General features: G+C 64.2%; 1 protein-coding gene across 1 annotated transcript; it reads left to right on the top strand.

Moving 5' to 3' along the window:
* Nucleotides 1–9,389: 9,389 nt before the first annotated feature.
* CSF1 (colony stimulating factor 1) lies at nucleotides 9,390–17,089 on the top strand. Its single transcript, XM_059831220.1, has 9 exons — nucleotides 9,390–9,425; nucleotides 10,724–10,855; nucleotides 13,454–13,516; nucleotides 13,829–14,008; nucleotides 14,275–14,452; nucleotides 15,425–16,263; nucleotides 16,542–16,597; nucleotides 16,688–16,740; nucleotides 17,070–17,089. Exons 1-8 carry the CDS (start codon nucleotides 9,405–9,407, stop codon nucleotides 16,737–16,739), a joined length of 1,521 nt encoding a protein of 506 aa, XP_059687203.1. The 5' UTR covers nucleotides 9,390–9,404; the 3' UTR covers nucleotide 16,740; nucleotides 17,070–17,089.
* The last annotated feature ends 906 nt before the right edge of the window (nucleotides 17,090–17,995 follow it).

Consider the following 17,995-nt stretch of genomic DNA (forward strand, 5'->3'; position numbering starts at 1 on the left):
AAGATCTTTGGGGATCCTTGGTCCATCCCATTGCTTGGGGTGGGAGGAATCACGCCGGGGGCTGCCGACTCTCTCCACGACTTGGAGACACTCAGCATCTTGGCCCCCATCCTGCATCCTCCTCATGCAAGGACGTGGAAGATGACCCAAACTCAGGGTCCAGGCGAGGGGCCCCCCCCAAGCATCACCCACTCTCTGGGGCTGCAAGCGCCCTTGCAGGTTCCCTGTCGCGGTTTTGTGCTCTTCGGCCTCTCCGGGTACCGTTTCCGCCCGCCCTGTTGCGACAGCGTGTTGCTCCACGGGGTTTCGAAGGGGCCGTGGGGCCGTTTTTGCCGGCGGTCCCATGGGCCGGAGGGCTGCCGGGCGGGAGGATGGGTGGAGGCGCAGCAGCGCATGCCAAGATGCATCAGCCTGTGTTTTTCTGGTGGCGGCTGAAGGTTGTTTGTGCTGTCCCGGGGATGATACAATGCTCTTGGCGTAGGTGCATGACCCGGCGGCTGGGCACACGCGGTGCTATCGGCCAGGAGGAGGGCAATGCAGGCTACCCCGAAGCATCTCCTCCTCTAAGCGTGAGCCGCAGTCCCCCCCAAACTGCTGTGGGACCCTATTTTTGACCACCTTTGCTGCATGGCTGCATGAGCACCCCTCTTTCCAGCTCCGCTCAAACTCCCCTCCTTGCATCTGCAGCATGGCCAATGCTCCCAGGAGCGGGACTGGGTGTTTGCTCCCTGGCTGAGCAGGGAAACAGTTCACCTGCTGAAAGGACCATTACTTTTCTTGGATAAAGCAGCAAATGCATCAAAATTGGAGTCTCCAACCATGTGGAAACAGCTGGAGCAGGTTCGCCCCATCGCCAGGGGCTGCTCAGCTCCGCTCTCGGATGGGGACAGGGGGTCGTGATGGGTGGGGGGAAGAGGATGGGGAAAAAGGTGAAGGTGTCAGGGTGGGAAACGTCCCCTGGGAGGGAAGCCGAGGCTGCCAGGATGGAGACAGGAGCACCTCGGTCAACTGCGAGGGAGATGGGAAAGGCCGGATTTAGCATCAGCGTTGGCCGAGGAGCGTGGGAGCGGCGGGAGCGAGCTGCGCTCACCGGCCGGTGGCTTTTCACCGAGAGATGCCGGCACGATGCCGGTTGTGCTCGGTGCTGCTGTGTCCCCTCTCGTGATGCCGGACCCGGGCTGCCTGGAAGCAAGGGGTTGGAGTCAGTGATTGTAACGCATTCATTTGGTTTCCCAGAGCCTGAAAGATGCTTTTAATAAACCCGAGTGGATTCCAGACCCTTCCCAAGTGCAGGGTTTGGCTGGAGAAGTGTGAGGCTGGAGAGCTTTTTGCAACACCCCCAAACTCCTCTTCACCCCCTTATCACCACCTTCACCCCCACCAGCCATTGCAGCGGGTGCAAATCTCCTGTTTTCAGCCCAAAATAAACCACTTGGCCCCCAGCCAGGGCACCGGGCTGCCAACGCAGCCGGGCTTGCAGCGTGTGCACGCCACGGCATCGGCACAGCCGGCACCGGCAGCTCCCCCAGCACCGCGGGCCCTGCGAACAGCCACCTGAAATGCATCCCTGCGATGGAAAAGGGCCGGCTCCAGGCGTGGAGCCACGGGGAGCTCTCACGGCCAAGGCTCATTAGGGCTAAACCACCGCCTCCCTCGACCTGCTGTCGGCATCCCGTCCCCCCAGGTAGGGCTCGGGCTCTCGGAGACCGTCCCGGAGCCGCGGGCAGGAGGGAGAAGGCAGCTTTACGGTGCTAAAACCTCTGCTGCTAATGAAAAACAGGCTCTGCGCAGCCAAAACAGCTGATCCGCGGCCACCAAGCTGCGTAATGCCTCGAATTCCTGGCAGGAGCCACTTCCTTTCGGGAGGCGAGGGCTCTTTCCCCGGCGAACGGGCCCTTCGTGTCCCCCCGGGTGCGGGGCTCTCCTGGGGGCTGAGCCCCGCGTAGGGACCAGTCAGCCCCCAGCCGCCCCTCGGGGATCAGGGTTGGCGTCAAGCAACAAAATTATGGGGTTTTGCACGCTGCAGGGGGGTAATGATCTGTCTGTCCGTCCAGCCCTCTGTCCATCTGTCCATCCAGCTGGCCCCATAGGTGCTTGTCTCGGTCTCCCTCCACCTGCAGTGAGGAAGATGATGGGGCTGAGCAGTCCTTGTCCCCCCATGGTGTCACTTTGGCTGGCAGGGATGTCCCTTGGGGCCGGGGGTCCCCCCTGATTTCAAGCATACAAGCAGGGAAAGGGGGTCTGCAGCTCCCGGGGACGGATCCTGCGCGGGGGAGAGGTGATGCCGGTGACGGGGCAGGACAGCCGCTGGGTGTGGAGCAGGATGAGGCCATGACTCAGCCCTCACCAGGGCTCTCGCACACCCCGACCCGTCCTCTCTCCTCCCTCCTGCTCCGGCAAAGCCCCGGCAGCACCTGGGGACCTGGGGGTGCAGCCGGGGACAGGGCCCCGAGTGTGTGTGTCCGCGGCGGAGATCGGGGCCAGTCGCTGATGTAAACAGCTCCGGCTGCAGATAAACAACCAGCCCCAGCGGGGAGGACAAACGGCTCCTCTGTTCCCATGCGAGGCGGCTCCGGACCCTCCCCGCGACACCCCAGCAGCATCTCCATCACTCGGGGTCGATGGCTCGAAACACCCCCTCCAGTCCTGTGTTTGTGTGCCACCCCGTCAGCCTGCGGCCGGACCCCCATGGGGTGCAGACACCCAATTTGGGGGGGCAAAGGGGGGGATTGAGCCACCTGGACACGTGCGGAGGTCAGGGAGGATGCTGTCTCCATCCACCACGGCAGCCCAAGGGCCGTGGCATCCCGGCGAGGGTTTGGCAGCAGCTCGTGCCCGACCCCGGTGACAGCCAGGGACCCCCCAGCCCTCCCGGGGTGGGTGCCGCCAGTCCCCCCCCGCGCCGTGGCGCCGAGGCCAGGCTTCCCTGGAGCGCTCCCAAGCCCTTTGCCCGTCCTGCCCTTGGTCCTGGCGCAGAGCCGCGCTCCCCCCGCCGCCGCTCGGCCGCCTGCCCCCACCTGTGCCCAGCTGCTCCCGGCGCAGCCCCCGGACCCCCCCATGGGTCAGCACCCGCTTGGCTCCAGCCAGGGTGAGCTGGAGGGTGCCGGGGTGGCACTGTGCCACGAGCACTGGGTGATGCCAAACCGGTGGGGATGCCAAGCGCTCCTCGTGTGGGGCTGAGCATGGGATGGGGCACACTGGGCGCTGTGACACGCACACCCCCCACCCCAGCACCCTGGTTCAGGGTATACTGGGTGTGCTGGGGAGCCCTGGACACCCATGGGTGCAACTCCCCAGAGCATGGGCACATGGAGGTGCCGCGGGGTGGGCAGCCTCCTGCCGCCACCCCGAAACTGCTGCAGCTGAGGGGCTGCCGGTGGCACCTCCTGCCCCACCTTGTCCCCCCCAGCCTCAGTGGGTGCCGGCGGGCAGGCGCCCGGGAAGGCTTTTGGCTCCGGCTCTGGCCACATTCCTTGGTGGAGGGAGGAGCGGAGCCGGAGCCTGGCGTGACTCAGCCCCGGCCACGAGGGCTGGGGATGTGCTGGTGACCCATGTGGGGCCATAACCCCTCCTCTGTCCTCCCTCACCGCCTGCACGCACCCCTGGCATGGGTGACCCCTCCCCGAGCCAAGGGGCTGAGCTTCACCCCTGCCCAGGGACCCCCCAGCGCGTGCCGGGGGGGGTGGCATGTCCCCCGAGAACCTCCGCGGTTGAGGACAGCCAGACCCTGGGTTATGATAACTCTAAAAAGGGACTTTCTCCGCAGGCGCCGGACACAGCCTGACCCTGCGGTTCCCTCGCTCCCAGCCTGGCCGGCCGACAGCCACCGGTTCCCCTGTGCCCGGTTCCGGCCAGCGCTCCCCTCCCATGGGTGCCCACCCCATGGGGAAGGGGCTGCTGCCGGGGGACCCCGAGCATGGGGGTGATCGGGGCTGGACAGAGGGTCCAGGTCTGGAGCAGGCGGCATGGGAGGGATGGAGGGGAGGAAGCGGGGGGCTCACTGGGGGATGAAGGCTCCAGCCTCATCCTGCCGCCTGCTCGTGACATCCTGAGTCCTCGCCGCTGGCAGCGGGCCGGGGGGAGCGCCTGCCACCCGCATTCCTCCGCTCCTCAAGGAACCAGCTTGGGACCTTCCCACGGGGATTTCCAGCCTGGGCACACACCGCTCCAGTCCGGATCGTGCCGGGGGGGCCCCGCGGTCCTGGCTCCGCTGAAGCACCCCGGGGAGACTCGTCCACCGGCTGCGGGGAGCGCGTCCCGACCCCGCGGTGAATCACTGGGGAAGGAACTGATTAAGAGCTCGCAGCACTTTCTTGCTGGAAATAACTTTCTCCGCAGAGGCTGCAGCCCAAGGCTGGTCCCCGACGCAGCTGGGAGGGGGCTTCGGATGTGTTGCAGGTTTTACCCCCTCTTTGGTGCTCGCTGGCCCGAAAAAGCCTCCCAAAATGAGGCATTGTGTCGGGATATGCTCCTGCTCCCATCGGGAATGGGAAGAGGGGGAGTCACTGAAGCTGCCCGACCAGGGTCCCTCCAGCTCCCGGAGCGGGAGGGTCGAGGTCCAGGGATGCTCTGACCTCAGAGACGGAGGAGATGTGGCTGCAAGTGGGATGGTACCAGTGTCTGGTCCAGGCCCTTCGGAGCTGGGAGCATCCTGCATCCCCTCCGCCTGCATCCCTGCATCCCCCTGCGCTGGGGGCCAGCAGACCTGGGGAGCCCCCCGGGATGCCCACGAGCCCCCATGGCCTCATCCTGCCTTCCCGTCCCCCCCCCAGGTGACAGCCCCAGGGCTTGGATATGGCTGCGGGGGGAGATGGGGACAGCAGCACCCAGGCAGTACCAGGGCGATGACAGTGCCACTGGTCCCAGTTTGCAACTGGGAGAGGGACAGCCATGTCCCCCTCACCCCAAATTTTGCCTCATTGAGGCCGGCTGTGGTGTGGGCACGGGGGGGGGGGTTCTGCCACCACTGTCACCCGCCACCGCTTTTGATGTCGTCTCTATTTCTGCCCCGTGACTCAGAGATTTCAGCAGGTTTGGGAGGGGAGGAGGGGCAAAAGCCACTTCCCTGCCAAAAAAAAAGGAGGCAGCTGCTGCTCTCGCCCTCCCTCACGCAGGGGGTGGACCCAAGCGAGACGATGTCCCTCTGTCCCTCTGTCCCTCTGTCCCTCTCTCCCCCTGCCCTCCCTCGCCTGTCCCATGACTCGGGGATGTGACACTTTTCCGGTCACTTAAAAGGAGGAGGGGGGGATGAGTATATGGGAGATAAGAAGGAGCGTGGTCCTCAGCCGGTGTAAAAGGGCCTCACGCGCTGACACGGGGTCCCCGTGAGTCACCCCTTGGGGCTGGTGTCACCCGGCTGTGTCCCCTGGGTGCCCACCCCAGTGTCCTCCCACTGCTGGGTGCTGCTGCGGCTTCCAAGACAGCTCATTGTGGAAAACGAAGATAATCTCTTGGCATTCGGGGGGGGAGAAAAGGGGATATTTTTTGAGTACGGCTCATTTTTAACCCCAGTTTCCTTCCTCCCCCCGTCCCCATCATCCTCAGCATCGATGTTTATCCACGTACAGTTGCTAAGGGCCACCCGTGGGTGATAAGGACACACGTGGCACCCATAAACCAGTGCAGATTTGATGCCATTGCGGGGCTGTCACTGCTGTCCCCATCTCCGGATGGCTCCCAGCTCTTCCCGAACCCCAAATCCCCATCGCTCCTCTGCCGGGTCCCCGATCCCGGCCCTCCGCTCGCTTGGGGTTATCGCAGCTCCAAGAAAAACCCTCAGCATTTCTGAAACCCCGTCAGCGTTTCCGGCTCTGGGGAGCAGATACTGCTGCTTCCTCGAAGCTCGGATGTGGTGGCTGTCACCGACACGCGGCCCCGTTGTCACCGTACCCTTGTCAAAGCCGCAACCCGGGGCCGCCGCTTGCATCCAGTTGTGTTTGCGGAGTATTTTGCTTTCTGCTTCTGTTCGGATGACGAACGCTTTGCGAGGCAACAGTTCACCTCGTGGCAACTAATTGTTTCCAGTTGCCTGCAAACAAACAGGCAGCAAACAGGAAAATCCCCGAAACAGAGGACGGGGCTTTCTGCGTGCCCAGAGCCGCGGCGCCGGTGGGTTTTCTGACCCCAGATCCGTTCCCAGATGGATCTGTTTGTGCACCCGCTTGCACACGGATCCATCTGTGCGGTCACGGATCCCTTTGTGCACACCTATGCAAACGGATCTCCTTGTGCACACGTGGATCCGTCCATACACACGGATCTGTCCATGCACATGTGGATCCATTCATGCACATGTGTGCACAGGGATCTATCCATGCACACCCGTGCAAACAAATCTGCTTGTGCACGCGTGGATCCGTCCATGCACATGTGGATCCATCCACGCACATGTGTGCACACGGATCTGTCCATGCCCATGTGGATCCATTCATGCACATGTGGATCTATCCACGCACATGTGGATCCATCCACACACATGTGTGCACACGGATCTGTCCATGCCCATGTGGATCCATTCATGCACATGTGGATCTATCCACGCACATGTGGATCCATCCATGCACATGTGTGCACACGGATCTGTCCATGCACATGTGTGCACACAGATCTATCCATGCACACCCATGCAAATGGAGCTGCTTGTGCACACATGGATCCATCCACGCACATGTGTGCACACGGATCTGTCCACACACGTGTGGATCCATCCATGCACGCATGGATCCGTCCGTGCACACATGGATCCACACACGCACATGTGTGCACACAGATCTGTCCATGCACACCCGTGCAAACGGATCTGCTTGTGCACGCGTGGATCCGTCCGTGCACGCGTGGATCCGTCCATGCACATGTGGATCCATCCATGCACATGTGTGCACACAGATCTGTCCATGCACGTGTGGATCCATCCATGCATATGTGGATCTATCCACGCACACATGGATCCATCCATGCACATGTGTGCACACGGATCTGTCCATGCCCACGTGGATCTATCCATGCACATGTGTGCACACAGATCTATCTATGCACACATGGATCTATCCACGCACATGTGTGCGCACGGATCTATCCACGCACATATGGATCTATCCACGCACACATGGATCTACCCACGCACATGTGTGCACACGGATCTGTCCATGCACACCCATGCAAACGGATCGGCTTGTGCACGCATGGATCCATCCATGCACACGGATCTGTCCATGCCGATGGCTCCGTCCCTGCACACGGGGATGCGTCCCTGCACGCCCACGCCCAAGGATCCATTCCCACACCTCTGTGCCTGCTGCCTGCCCGGCCCCAGCAGCAGGAAAAGCAGCCGTGGGAGCCTGAATCAGCCGCTGCAGGAGCACCCTGGGGCCTCTCACCATCCTCTTGTCCCCGATGCCTCCACTCCTGCTCCGCTCACACACGCCGACACGCCAAATTCCCCTCCGCCGCTGCTCCCAGCGCCCAGTGCACCCATGAGCCTTGCACCCTGCACCCTGGCATGGCGAGGGCACCCCGCTCCCGAATCGCCTGCAACCCTGTGCGTGGCAGAAGCATCTCTGGAGGGCATTTCGGCTGCGGTGAGCTGCAGACGGTGGGGTTTCGGGCAGGAACCCAGCAGAGCTGCAAGGGGAAGGTTGTCAAACCCACCCAGGATTTTCTGCAGGAAAACTTCTGGCGTGGAGCAGGAGCCAGGCACAAAGTCGCAGCGGGCTTGGCGTCGGCAGCGCTGATGCACTGGCATGTGCGTTGGTGTGCTGCAGGCGGGACTGTGGGTGTGTGTACACCTGCGTGTGCAAGGGGGTGCGTGCATCTGTGGTTTGTGCGCGAATATGAACACATAACCCTGTGTGTGCGGAATGTGTGTGTGCGGGTGTGCATGCACAGCTGCACGGTGACGCAAGTGTGAGCGCACGCAGGAGTTTACGCGTGTGTGCACGTTGGGTGTGTGTTTGTGTGCACACATGCAGTGTGCGTGCGGGTGGTGTGTGTGTGCACATGTGCATGGGTGTGCCTGCATGGGTGTGCATGCAGGTGTGGGCTCCGTGCATGCATGCATGCGTGGTGTCACGTGTGTGTGCATATGTCCAGGGGTAAGTACGCACATATGCATGTGTGCAAGCCCCAGGGCTCTGTGTGTGTGTGCACTCTGTGTGTGTGTACACTCTGTGTGTGTGTACATGGGTACAAGTGCCTGGGGTGAGCATGCACACACGCGTGTGCAAGCCCCAGTGCTGCGCATGCATGTGTGTGTATGTGTGCAAGCCCCAGTGCTGTGCATGCATGTGTGTGTGTGTGTGCAAGCCCCAGCGCTGCACGTGTGTGTGTGTTTATAAGCCCCAGTGCTGCGCATGCATGTGTTTGTATGTGTGCAAGCCCCAGTGATGCGCATGCATGTGTGTGTATGTGTGCAAGCCCCAGTGCTGTGCATGCGTGTGTATGTCTGCAAGCTGTGCATGCATGTGTGTGTATGTGTGCAAGCTGTGCATGCGTGTGTATGTGTGCAAGCCCCAGTGCTGCGCATGCACGTCTGTGTATGTGTGCAAGCCCCAGTGCTGCGCATGCATGTGTGTGTGCACATGCACGTGTTCCAAGGGGTGTGCAGGCACATACTGCGGGGGTGTCCGTCCCTGGCACGCGCACATATGTGCATATATGTCTGTGTATGTGTGCATGTGCCCAGGGCCATGCATGGGCATGCAGGTGTGTGTGCCCAGGGGCGTGCATGCATGTGTGTGTGTGTGCATGTGACGGTGCAGGGGCGGGGGGGGGGGGGGGGCGTGCACGTAGCGCTGCGAGTCCCCCGAGCCGAGTGTGGCCGAGCCGATACGAGTGTGGCCGAGCCGAGCCGAGGGGGCCGAGCCGAGCCGAGCCGAGCCGAGGGGGCCGAGCCGAGCCGAGCCGAGCCGAGCCGAGCCGAGGGGGCCGAGCCGAGCCGAGCCGAGCCGAGCCGAGCCGAGCCGAGTGTGGCCGAGCCGAGCCGAGTGTGGCCGGGCCGAGCCGGGCCGAGCCGAGCCGAGCCGAGGGGGCCGGGCCGAGCCGAGCCGAGCCGAGGGGGCCGGGCCGGGCCGAGCCGAGCCGAGTGTGGCCGAGCCGAGCCGAGTGTGGCCGAGCCGAGCCGGGCCGAGCCGAGCCGAGCCGAGCCGAGCCGAGGGGGCCGGGCCGAGCCGAGCCGAGCCGAGCCGAGCCGAGCCGAGCCGAGCCGAGCCGAGGGGGCCGGGCCGAGCCGCGGGCGCTGGCCGCCCGCCAGCCCTTTCTCATAAACCACATGCTGCCGCGGCTCTATAAAGGGGAGCGCGGCGGCGGCGGCGGCTCAGCCCGGCCCCGCTCGGCCCCGCCGCCGCCTCCTCCTCCTCCTCGCCCGCACCGCCCGGCCCCGCCGCAGCCCCGGCCCCACGGCAGCCCCCATGCCCCGCCTCGGAGCCAAGGTACGGCGGCCCCTCCCGCTACACCCCCCCCCCCGCCCCGGCGGGGACACGGCGCCCGCTGCCACCTGTGCGGGGTCCCCGGGGGGAGCGGCTCCGTCAGCCCCGGTTCCCCTCGTACCCCCTCCCCGGTCACGCAGGGGGACGTGGCAAATCTCTTCGGGGGTCCACGGGGGGGGGGGGGGGTGCGGCTCCCGGCGGGGTGATGCTCCAGCCCCGTCCCGGCTCCCGGACCCGCGGGGGTGAAGCCCCGTCCCCGGGTCTCGGCTCCAGCCCCGTCCCGGTTCCCGAACGCGGCGGGGAGAGGCTCCGGCTCCAGCCCCGTCCCGGGTCCCGTGTCCCGGCTCCAGCCCCGTCCCGGGTCCCGTGTCCCGGCTCCAGCCCCGTCCCGGGTCCCGTGTCCCGGCTCCAGCCCCGTCCCGTGTCCCGTGTCCCGGCTCCAGCCCCGTCCCGGGTCCCGTGTCCCGGCTCCAGCCCCGTCCCGTCCCGGCTCCAGCCCGTCCCCGGCGGGGTGAGGCTCCGGCCAGCCGTGACCGTGTCTCGGCGGTGGCCCGGGCGGCATCTCGCCGTTTCCCAAGCGGGGAAGATTCCTGGATAACCTCCAAGGGAAATTCCCCCCCCCCCCCGATCACCCGGACACCCTCTCGGTGCCGGTGCACCCGGAGGGGAGGGGGGGGTGGCACACGCACCCACCCCGGGGGTCTGCTCCATCCCCACCCCGGGGGTCTGCTCCATCCCCACCCCGGGGGTCTTGGCCCTGGGACAAGCCCCGGGGTCCCACCACGGTTTGGGGCCTTCCCGCTTCTTTCCAGGGGGATTGGGAGGGGAATTTGGGGCGACGCCAGAGCCGCTGCATGGAAAGAGCCCGGCGGGTGCAGGCTGGGGGGGTCCGGAGGGTGGGAAGAAGATTTTTGGGGATGGGTGGGTCAGTGCGTCAGATGGCTCCCCGGAGCCAGGGCGGAGGAGAAGCCTTGCAGGAGAGACGGAGAAATGGTGCGGGAGAGGGGAGAAGGACTGGATGGGGAATGGGAAGGAGGCCGAGAGCCGTGCCCAGGCTCGTGCCAGCCGGGCTCCGGCCACGCAGCCCCCACGCCGGGAAATTCCCCGCTGACCTGGTCCTGCTAAAAATAGCAGGATGGGGACGGGCGCAGGGCTGGAGGAGCATGGTGGGGTTATCCCGCTGGAGCGTGGTCAAGCCCTGTCCACCACAGAGTTGGCCGCTCTGGGGGGTGGTGGGGAAGGGCAGGGGGCTCGGTGGGGGGGGTTAGCCCCGCTCCAAGCCTTTGCTCTGCCATGCCCAGGTGTGCCTGCTCCGCTGCACCCTGCTGTCATCCCTCCTCCTCCTCCTGGTCTGCAGCATCCATGAGACGGAGCAGAACAGCTACTGCCAGCAGATCATCACGGAGAAGCACCTGGCCGAGCTGGAGGAGCTGGTGAGTGCCCTCCCCGGGCTCTGCCGCGGGGTGGGGGCTTGTTCGGGGCCGGGCAGGCGCAAATCAGTCCTTCTTTAGGGCTGAAAATCAGCAAATCGGCTTATTTTCAGCTCCACCAGCAAAGCGGTGGTACCCAGGAGCTGAGCATCTGTGGGCACGAGGGACAAGTGGGCACCGGGAGGGGTGACGCACCGTGGTGCCTTTAGCAAGGGTGGCCACGGAAAAGTGCCGGCGGGAGAAATGGAAGAAGAGGGAAAGCAGGAGCTGGCAGGAGCGTGGCCGGGAAGGGGACACGAGTGGGGCTGGGTGGGCGCAGGGCGATGGGGAAGCGGCGGAGGGGACCAGTGCTGCGGGGCTGTGGCGTTTTCCGGGCGGCCGCGCAGGGGTTAAGCCAAGGAATCCGGCTGCATTCCTGAGTCCAGCTGCTTGCCTGGAAGCTGGGCTGGCAACGGGGCTGTGGGTGGGTGGCAGGCAGCGAGGGGGGCCGCCGGCCAGGCTAGCTGGGCGATGGAGCCATCTGGGCGATGGAGCCAGCCAGGCTGGGGCGATGGGTGCCTTCATCCCATGGGCAGCTCCGTGTGCCCGAGCCCACCCCACAGGGAGGCAACTCCTGGCCCCATCCTGGCTGCTGGAGCCGTATCCCGCCCTGGCCCTTGGCTCACCTCCGAGCGGGGAATCACGCGAATGCTCGGGGAAGAAACGGGAATCGGGGGCACGCAAGGATTTGCACAGTTGTCGCAGATTAAATTCCGCCGTTGCAGCGAGCGGGGTGCGCGGGCGAGAGGCGATAGCGGCGCTTCCGAATCCTCACCGCCTACTTGCTTTGCACCGAGCTCTCCGGCTCGCAGCGTGTAACCGCTGTGTCCGGGCTTGCTTTACCTCTTCCTCTTTAAGCACTGAGCTGCGGTGCCAGGAGCTGGCAGATGTTGTGTGTGCAAGCTCGGCTTCCTCTGCCCGAGCTGTCCCTGCAGCCCCAGCACCCCACATCCCCGGGGAGCCTTTGCTTTGCAACCCCCGGGGATTAAAAGTGGGTGCGTGGTTGCAAGGCGGGGGGGAGAAAGGGGATGGAGCAGGTTTGAATGGAAGTTGTGGTTTCCCTGCTGATGATCCCAGCCCTCTCCTTTTCCCGCTGGCAGAGGAGCCGGCCCTCGCTCCAGCCCCTGCGGGATAATGGAGCAATTGTTTCCGGGACGGCATCCCAGGCTGGGAGGGCGAGAGCTGCCAGAATTGCCGGCCGGCAATTCTGGCAGCTCTCGCCCTCCCAGCCTGGGATGCCGTCCCGGAGGCGGGGGGCTTATTTGGGGTGGGTTTTCACCCCCACGGGAAAGAGTCGTGGCATGGGGAGCCGGCAGCGCTGCGTGCGGCACCCCGGCATTGTGTGATACGTGACCTCGGTGTCACGGCCACCTCCTGCATGGCAGGATGCTCTTTTGCAGCCTGGCTTTGGCAGAGGGAGCAGTGAGGGGGAGATCCCGGGAGAATCGAGCAGGGCTGGGCTCTGCCACGGTGCTGGGAGTGTGTCGCGGATGGAGTGATAGGTGCACGTCGCTCGTAAGAGAGAGCAACGATATACTTTATTGATATAAAACAGGGAGTTAACAAAGTTCTCTGGTAAACGTGACGGTGGTTTAACAAGATTCGATGGCAAGGTACGCTTGATTATTTACTGCGTAGAGGACAGGGTCAGACAAAACTGTCAGGGAGACCCTCCCGTTGAGTGGTGAGGTTCAGGGAGGATCCCTCGTGTTCTAAACTCCTCGGAGAGGAGCCTAGGCGCGGCTGGATCCAGACATAAACCATTGACCAAGTCTGGGACTATGTCTAAAGGATTATATATGCGCAATCAATCCTTTATATCACTTAGCTAAGGTTTCCAAGTTTCAGCACGCTATTAGTCACTTACGGAGAATCCGGTGAGGCAAGGAATCGCTCAGCCTCGAGGGGTAACCTTGAGAGGTGTCCCTACTCGAGGGGAGATCCTGGCGTGCAGCCCGTGGCCGTGCAGGAGAGCTCCAAGGGCTGCTCTCTATTTATGGGGGTAAGACGATTGACTCCTGGTCATATTTGCCTATCGACCACAGATTTTTACATTGACCAGTGCCTTAGTTAGGTGGGCGCGTGCCTCAGAGTAGCTCTTGGCTATTGTGTTGTTATCCATCTCCCCCAAATCCACTTGGGGCTTTTGCAGCCGTCGCGACCAGACGCATCCGTTGCGACTGCCGCCGGTGGTTATCCACCGCTTGAGCAGGGTTACGGGAGAGAAGGGTCGGGTTGGGGGAAGGAAGCACACCCTCACGGAGGAGGAGGAGGAGAGGCAGGGTGGGAGGAGGCAGGCGTCCCTGGTACGGAGAGCGCGCTACCTTGGTGGGAGCGGGGATCCTGGGCTCACCCCTGCCAGAGGTTCGACCTTAGGGAAGCGTCTGTGCGAGGAGGAGGATGGTGTGGGATGAAGTAGGGCTGCGATCCCCAGCCCTGTGGATTCTGGGGGGCTCAGGCACCCCTTCATGGCCTCGGGGTGCCTATGTCGGCTCCGCTGCCCCTTCCCGCTGTGTTATCCCCCGGGGCTGAGGGGTGACACCCTGCTCTCTCTCTTCCCAGGCTGACACCCAGATGCAGCACCCGGGCAGGGTCTCCTTCAGGTTCATCAATAAGATGCAGTTGGTGAGTGGCTCCTCGCTGGGCACCGGGGGACGGGAGGGGACAGGGACCAGGGCTGGCTGGTGCACGGAGGGGTCCCCAGGTCCCCAGTTTCCCTTCTCCTGTCCCCCTTTGCGGGAGGCAGCCCAGGAGGGACCCATCCTGCCTGGCCAGGCGGGTGTCAAGTCCCAGCTTGAGCAGCCTGTGCAACCGTAGAAAGGCATTTTGTGGCTCCGTGCCTCAGTTTCCCCCAGGCAGAGTGGGATGGATGCTGCTGCCTGTGCCCATCCAGTAACCAGTCTCACTTTTTGGGGGGGGGGGTCTGTGTCCTCGCAGAATGACTCCGTCTGCTACGTGAAAGCTGCTTTTCCTCTGCTGGGCAAGATCCTGGAGCGAACGGAGTTCAAGGAGAACTCATCCAACGCCAAGAAGATGCAGATGGTGCGCAGGATGTACAGTCGGATCGACGAGAACGTCGACCCCTGCATCAGGGAGGAGGATGATGAGGAGAGAAAGGTACGGTGTCCCCTGCCTCCTGGGGTGCCAAATCTGCGGGGGCGTGGGTCTGAGTCTTCATCCTTGGGTGACATGGGGTGTCCAGAGCATCCTGGGGTGGGTGCGTGGGCAGGACCTTGAAGTGGAGCAGAGATGGGGTGTACATGGACACAGGGAGCAAGGCGGGAGTCAAAGCCTGCCCTGGGAGCAGCATGGTACCCCGTGGCGGTGACACCGGGTGCCCGGCAAGGTCGTGGAGCCGATGCTGAGCCTGGGTCTTCCTCCAGCTCTCGCAGATGTGCTTCGAGGAGTTCACCACCTCCCCCTACGAGATGCTGGTGCTGGTGAAGCAATTCTTCCAGGACATCAACCAGCTGCTGCAGAACCAGGAGACCTTCGAGAAGGATTGCAGCCAGGTCTACCGCAGGACCTGCGTGGGACCCAGGAAGGCTGGATCCTCACCAGGTGAGATGCCGAGGCTTTGCCTCTGCCCGGCAAACCCGTGCCGGGCTGGGGGGACTTGGGCTTACCTGCATGGAGCAGCTTGACAGCCGCGTGTCCCCGTCCGTGGGCACACGCGGGCGCCGTGGGCACGGCACGTGTCTGCGTTGGTCCCCGTCTCTGTCGCTCGGCTGGTGGCCGTCCCTGTGGGGTGGCCTTGGCGGTGTGTCGGCGAGCTCTGCGTCTGTGTCTGGGGAGAGCTGGGGTTGGGAGAAGGGGCTGGCCACCCTTTGGGGGTGGGATTTGGGCCGAATCCTGCTGGAAACAAGGCCAGAGAGAGGTGCTGAGGGGGAATAAGGAGGCGTCTCCATCGGCCTGGCTGGAGGCATCAGGCTCGGCTCCGTCTTAAAGCCCCAGCGCCTGGGTTGAGCGTAACATGGAGAAATCGAGACGCCGGGATCCCTCTGCCACCAGCGTGCTGCATGACCTCGGCTGCGTCACTTCAACTGCCCCGTGCCTCAGTTTCCCCTGACCAAGCCTTCAGGGAGAGCATTGCCTGCCGGGGTGGAAAAGCCCGTGTTGCCGTCCGTGCTTTCGCGAGTGCCTGTGCTGTGTGTTTGCATGCCCGCGGAGGAGACCTCTCGCTGTCGTCCGTGTGTCGGAGCTGTGCCGTGTCCCTGTGCCGTGGGGGATGTTAAACGTGGCTGTCCGACTCCTGCCAGTCGTGGATAACCCGCTGCCATCGGCTCAGGGGACCCGGTGATTCGGGTTTGCTTCATCCTGCCCGCTGCTTGTCATCTTCGTGCTGCCACGTCTGTCCCTGCCTGTTCCCTGCCTCACCTTCGCTCTCCCTTTTTTTTTGGGGGGGCTGTTTGACCCTCTTGCCCGGGGCCGCGGGGAGGGACGGGGACGCTGCCCCCGACCTTGGATCTGCTGGCTCTGCCCCTCTTGGAGGCTGCTGACCCCACGGCCGTCTCTTCTCTCTGCTTCTTTCAGGTGTGGGGACAGATCCTGACTGCAATTGCCTGTCCCCTGCCCTCCCTTCTGCCACCCAGCCCTCCCTCTCCGCTGCCACCCATGCTGGCAGGGAGGTGGCACCCGCTAGCACCCAGGTCCCTTACAGCCTCCTCCATGCCACCCTCGCTGATTTAGACGCCCAATCTCAGCCCCCCAGTAGCACGGACGGCGGCTCAGGGACCGAGGAGGTCCTGGGTGCCGGGGTAGGTGACACGGCGTCAGTGCCGTCCCCTGCGATGCAGCAAACAGTTCCAGCCGACAGCGCCGAAGCTTCCCTGGATCCGGCCGGGACCCTTAACCTGGCAGCGGTGGACGTCTCCGTCCTGCGTGGGGATGGAGAGCTGGTGGAGGGGGGCACCGAAGCAGTGGCTGGCCACCCGCCACAGGATCTGGCCCAGAAGCAGGGACCCTCTATCCTTCCGGACCATCCCGGCGGGCTCAGGACCACCACACCGGCAGCATCCCCCAGCGCCGGCTTGGCAGGCGGCGCAGCCAGGATCCGTCCCGCCGGGGCATCTGAGGCCATCACGCAGCTCCGTTTCTCCAGGATGGCCCCGGAGATGCGGGACCGAGCGCCGGGCGGCCCCGGGGACGGGGCGAGGGTGCGAGGCTGGGGGCTGAGCCGGCTGCGGGAGCCCGAGGACGGCGGGGCCGGCCCCAGCTTTGACTCTGGCTTTGTTCTGAGCGCAGAGCAGCGCAGGAAGGAGCCGGCCGTCAGGGAGGGCCGTCGGGAGCCCCTGATATACGTCACGGTGGCCAGCGTGGTGGCCGTCCTGCTGGCCATGGGAGGGCTGCTCTTCTACAAGTATAAATTCAGGGTAAGCCCCCCCCTCCCAGCCCCCCCTCCTCCTCCCGGGGCACAAGCATCCTCTCCTGCCTCAGTTTCCCCACTTGTCTCTTGGGGCTCAACCCACATGGACCACTTACCCCATCATTTTGAGATCGGGGACACACAAGTGGTGGTGCTGAGCAGGGTGGGAAGATGTTATATGGGAGATTCCCCCCCCCTCGTTGCGCTGGGGGTGAGAACCCCCGCTGCCGCAGCCCCCTCCCCTTCCCCAGGGCTCATCTCCCCGTTCCCCCTCCCTCCGCGCAGGTCCTGGAGCGGCCGCTGGAAGATGGAGGTTGCGACCCCGAGGAGCCGGAGAGGAGGTGGGTGCGATACCATCCTGCTTGGGGGGGGCTTTAGGGACCCCCACCCGGGGTCACCCTGCCCTAAACCCCCCTGGCTTTCCCTTGCAGGGCGCTGCAGGGAGCGAGGGGACATCCAGAGCTGGAGACTCAGGACCTCTAAGGTGAGCAGGGGCTGGATGGGACCTTGCAGGGGCTCCGGTCCAAGCCCGTGGGGACAGTGTTGAGTCCCCAGACCGTCCCCGTGGGTCTGACCTCAGCCACGGGCAGGGAAATTTGGCTGCTAGCAGGGGGTGGATGGGGTGGGAAGACACGGAGAGGAGCAGGTTTGCGCTCCAGCGCTGCCAGCATGCGGTTTTGCAGCCCATTAATCCATTACCAGCACTTTCTTAATATATATAGTATTTTTTCCTGTGGTTTTTTATGTGTTTCTCCCCCCAGCCCTTCCTGGCGGAGCCTCGGCTCCCACTCATCTTTCTCCTCCTTTCCCCAGGGCTCGAGGCGGGATGTGAAGCTGCTCGGGGGACGGATCCGGCTGCTCCTCGCCGTGTGAAGGAGGGTCAGTGCGCACCGGCCCCTCCGCGGTCCCGCCATGATGCTGACGCTCCCTCTTCCCTCGCCCCGCGCCGGCGGCCAGAGACTGGAAAAAAAACCTCCCGGGCAGGGATGAAAGGATGGGGGGATGCATCCCAAGCGGGACCCCCGGGCACTGGGAAGCAAGGGGCTGGAAGGTGTCGGACCGTCACCCAAGGGTTTTGCCGGGACGGCGGCGGTGGCTGATGTGACACCGCGGTGCTGAGCAGGATGATGGAGACGCCGCCGCTGGATGTGGGATGATGGATCCCGCTCGGACATGGGCAGCACTGGCTGAAGATGGAGGGGACCAGCTCCCCGAATCCCCCGTCTCTTCTCCCACCCCAGCACGGCGGGGTTTGGAGCAGCACCCATCACCCCCCCACCCCGCCTTCACCCTGCCTTTCCCGAGGCTTCAGCCGGAGCATCCCAGATGCTGGGGGGGGGTCACTCGCCGGGACTCCCAGCCCTGACTTGCAACTTCAACCCTCACACTGTGAATATTTAAAGGCCCCCGGTGCCCGCGTCCCCCCCCCCGTGGGGCCGGGCTTGGGGGGACAACGCTTGGCACCGTCCTGGTCCCCATCCTCCTGCCGCCGGAGATCTGGCTCCGGTCCTGCACGCCCGAGCTGGCCTCGGCTCGCCGTCGTGCCGTTAGGGTTTTATTTGAATATAGCGGATGAAAGCCTTTATCCCGCAGAATTATTGTACGGGGGGGCCCGTCCTGCCCCCTCGCAGGGTTACTGCTGCGAGCTGGCCTCGCCTGCGCCTGCATTTCTGTCGTGACTGCGCTTTAGAGAAGGGAAACGGGGCCGGGGAAGGATGGGACCGATGTAGGCGTAAGAG

Source organism: Gavia stellata, chromosome 30 (genome assembly GCF_030936135.1).
Source record: "Gavia stellata isolate bGavSte3 chromosome 30, bGavSte3.hap2, whole genome shotgun sequence".
NCBI classification, from domain to species: Eukaryota; Metazoa; Chordata; class Aves; order Gaviiformes; family Gaviidae; genus Gavia; species Gavia stellata.

What these genes read in the sequence shown, in the direction of transcription:
- CSF1 (XM_059831220.1), top strand. Translation starts at nt 9,405, where the DNA reads ATGCCCCGCCTCGGAGCCAAG. An exon ending in TGCCCCGCCTCGGAGCCAAG is followed by an intron (nt 9,426 to 10,723) that starts GTACGGCGGCCC and finishes TGCCATGCCCAG; the next exon opens with GTGTGCCTGCTCCGCTGCAC. An exon ending in AGGATGATGAGGAGAGAAAG is followed by an intron (nt 14,009 to 14,274) that starts GTACGGTGTCCC and finishes GTCTTCCTCCAG; the next exon opens with CTCTCGCAGATGTGCTTCGA.